The sequence below is a fragment of the Belonocnema kinseyi genome, chromosome 1, assembly GCF_010883055.1.
Source record: "Belonocnema kinseyi isolate 2016_QV_RU_SX_M_011 chromosome 1, B_treatae_v1, whole genome shotgun sequence".
NCBI lineage: Eukaryota > Metazoa > Arthropoda > Insecta > Hymenoptera > Cynipidae > Belonocnema > Belonocnema kinseyi.
This window is the reverse complement of record NC_046657.1, coordinates 168,119,422-168,122,073: the sequence shown is the minus strand read 5'-3', so window position 1 is coordinate 168,122,073 and position 2,652 is coordinate 168,119,422. Positions and strand designations below refer to the sequence as shown.

Sequence of the window (2,652 nt, the reverse complement as noted above, 5' to 3'; positions counted from 1 at the left end):
AGGGAGCTCTTCTTAATATTTTGACACCAAAATCATGTCGATACACCTTACCGACTGCGAGTAAAGCCACCCACGCTTTAACTTGACAGACTGTAAGATGATCAAACGATTTGAAATATTTTCAGATATTTTTCCAAAGACCTTGCGATTTTCAAGGGCTTTAACAAATTTCAAAGGATTTCAAAAGGTTTTGAAGCATTTAGAATATTTAAGGTTATTTTCAAATATTACAAGTAATTTTTAATTGATTTCAGTAGTTTAATGGGATTTCAAAGTAAATTAAAAAAAAATTTATAAGAGATTTGAACAATTTGAAGGGATTCTCAAGCACTTTAAGAATTTTTAGGGATTAATAAAAATTGCATGCGGTTTTAAAGAATTTTCTAGAAATCAAAAAAGTATGGAACAATTTTAGAGGAACTATAAGGTTATAGGGTAGTTTTTTTAAAGATTCCAGGAAATTTTATCAGATTTTCGAGCATTTGAATGATTTTATGGGGTTTTAAGATCTCTTAAAGTATTTTAATCAACTTTACAGAATTTCAGGAAGCTTCATCAGATTTCAGGTAACTTCAAGAACAAGAAGTAAGGAATTTTGTACAGTTTCAAAGATTTCAAGAGGTTTTCAAATAGTGTTTAAAATTTGCCCTGAATTCTGATGAATTTATGGTATTGATTAGGATTACGAAATTTTCCATAACGATAGTCCTGAACGACCTGAAAAAGGGTCACGTTTTGTCTTACGGGAAATTCCGTAACGGTAAACAGTTCGTTAATTTATCCTGCATTTTTTGAAATCCTTTCGAATTATTTTAAATTCACTCAGTTATACTCAATTTAATGGATATTTGAAAAGTTTCTGCTTAATTTATCATCAAGTCTTTAAAAATCACCTTAAATTCTTAGGCATTTTATCAAATTCTCTTCAATTTTTCTAAAAGAATTTCAAACTTACTTATTTTAATGAATTTTTTCATGCTTTTGAACTTTTTTTGAATGCACTTGAATGATTTTTAATTTAATTTGGTTTTTCATGAATTTGACCGAATTCTTCTGGTTTACCCTTAATTCCTCTAAATTCACTCTGAATTTTTATTAATTTACCCTATTTTTTTTAATGATTAAGAATTCACTTGAAATCTTCTAAATTTTTTCAATTATACTTAATTCAATGGATTCCTCTGAATAAAAACTTTTTTTATTTGATTGGTCTCAGACTTTTTAACTTTTCCTTGAATTTTTAAGAATTTTAACAAACTCTTTTAAATTTCCTTTAATTCTCCTAAGCTCCTTACTTAATTCAATTAACTTTTTCTTGCTTTTAAATTATTTTCAATTCAATTGATTCTTTTTTATTCACCTTAATTTTTCATGAATTCCGTCGAATTCTTATCGCTTACCTTTAATTCCTCTAGATTCATTCGAATTTTACGGAAATAAATCAAATTTTTTTGATTCACGAATTTTTTTCAATTAATTTAAATTTTTAATTTTACCCTTTGAGCGCGAAAAAAGTACTCTATGTGCGTGAGAAAAGTGCCCTATGGCCCCAATATTTTATCTCACAGGGGCCTCCTTATTCCAAGCCTTACTCAAATTATTTTATTTTAAACAATAAATTTGTCTTACGAAGTAGAGAGGTCGTGGCGCATCCGGGCTGACTTGATCCACCGTTCACATAAAAATCCGCGTGGCCGTTTGGGCCCCACTGTCCTAGGATTCCTGCTCCCGTGTGGATCACATCGACAAAATGAGCGTCGGTGTCGTCCAAATCCATCGACCTGTTTCCGTTCATGTAAAAAAATATCGTCGGATCGAGCCCTGGAACAAATGTCTCGTATTGATCATACTTATTTTTAACTATTTTTTTATTGGTACAATTTCAGCGCAAATAGTTAAAGTTATATTTGACCTAATTTCAGATTTTACTTTAATTAAGAAAGCAACTGAATTTAAGTATCTAAACTATCTTAAATAAAATAATAATTTTGATATTGCTTCATTTTTGTCTACTGGTCTAGAATCAATATTTTTTACCGAACGAGCGCTCGAGCAGTAGGTAGGAGTGGGGATGATGCGCAGAAAACGCGGCAAAAGAGAGAAACACTTTCGACGCGTTTACTGCGCGTCATCCCCACTCTTGTCTAATGCTCGAGCGCTCGTTCGGTTTTACTTTCTGACCCTTCAATAGTAAAAAAATTCTCTCTTGCTCCGCTGGGATCCAAACCCCGATATTTCAGATTTCTGGTCTGATGCTCTTACCCGCTAAGGTACGGAGAGACTCGTTCATTTTCTTCACAAACCTGACAAGTTGAATTTCAATTGCATTCCTGATACTTCTCAGATTTCATTTTTTAAATTTCATTTTTGTTTACTGATCTAGAATCTGAAAGACCGGGGTTTGGGCACCAACCAAGTAAGAGAGAATTATTTTCACAATCTAAACAAATAAATATTCAAGAATATTGATTCCAGACAGGAAAAAAAATTAAATAACATCAAAATTAATAAAGATATTTACTTGGTCAAAAACCTGAACATAAAATATAAATACGAGGGTAGTTCAATAAGTCCTTAGAATGAAGTATAAAAACAATTTTTTTTGGGTAAATTTTTTTTAATTTTTCAACATAATCTTCTTGGAGCTCTATA

General features: G+C 31.0%; 1 protein-coding gene across 1 annotated transcript in view; it reads right to left on the bottom strand.

Annotated features, from left to right (window-relative positions):
- LOC117168835 (lipase member H) overlaps positions 1-2,652 on the bottom strand; it is a 27,971-nt gene that overhangs the window by 2,711 nt on the left and 22,608 nt on the right. The window contains exon 5 of the mRNA XM_033354689.1: positions 1,630-1,821. Within this exon, the coding sequence (XP_033210580.1) occupies positions 1,630-1,821 (192 nt within the window). The remainder of the gene's footprint in view (positions 1-1,629; positions 1,822-2,652) is intronic.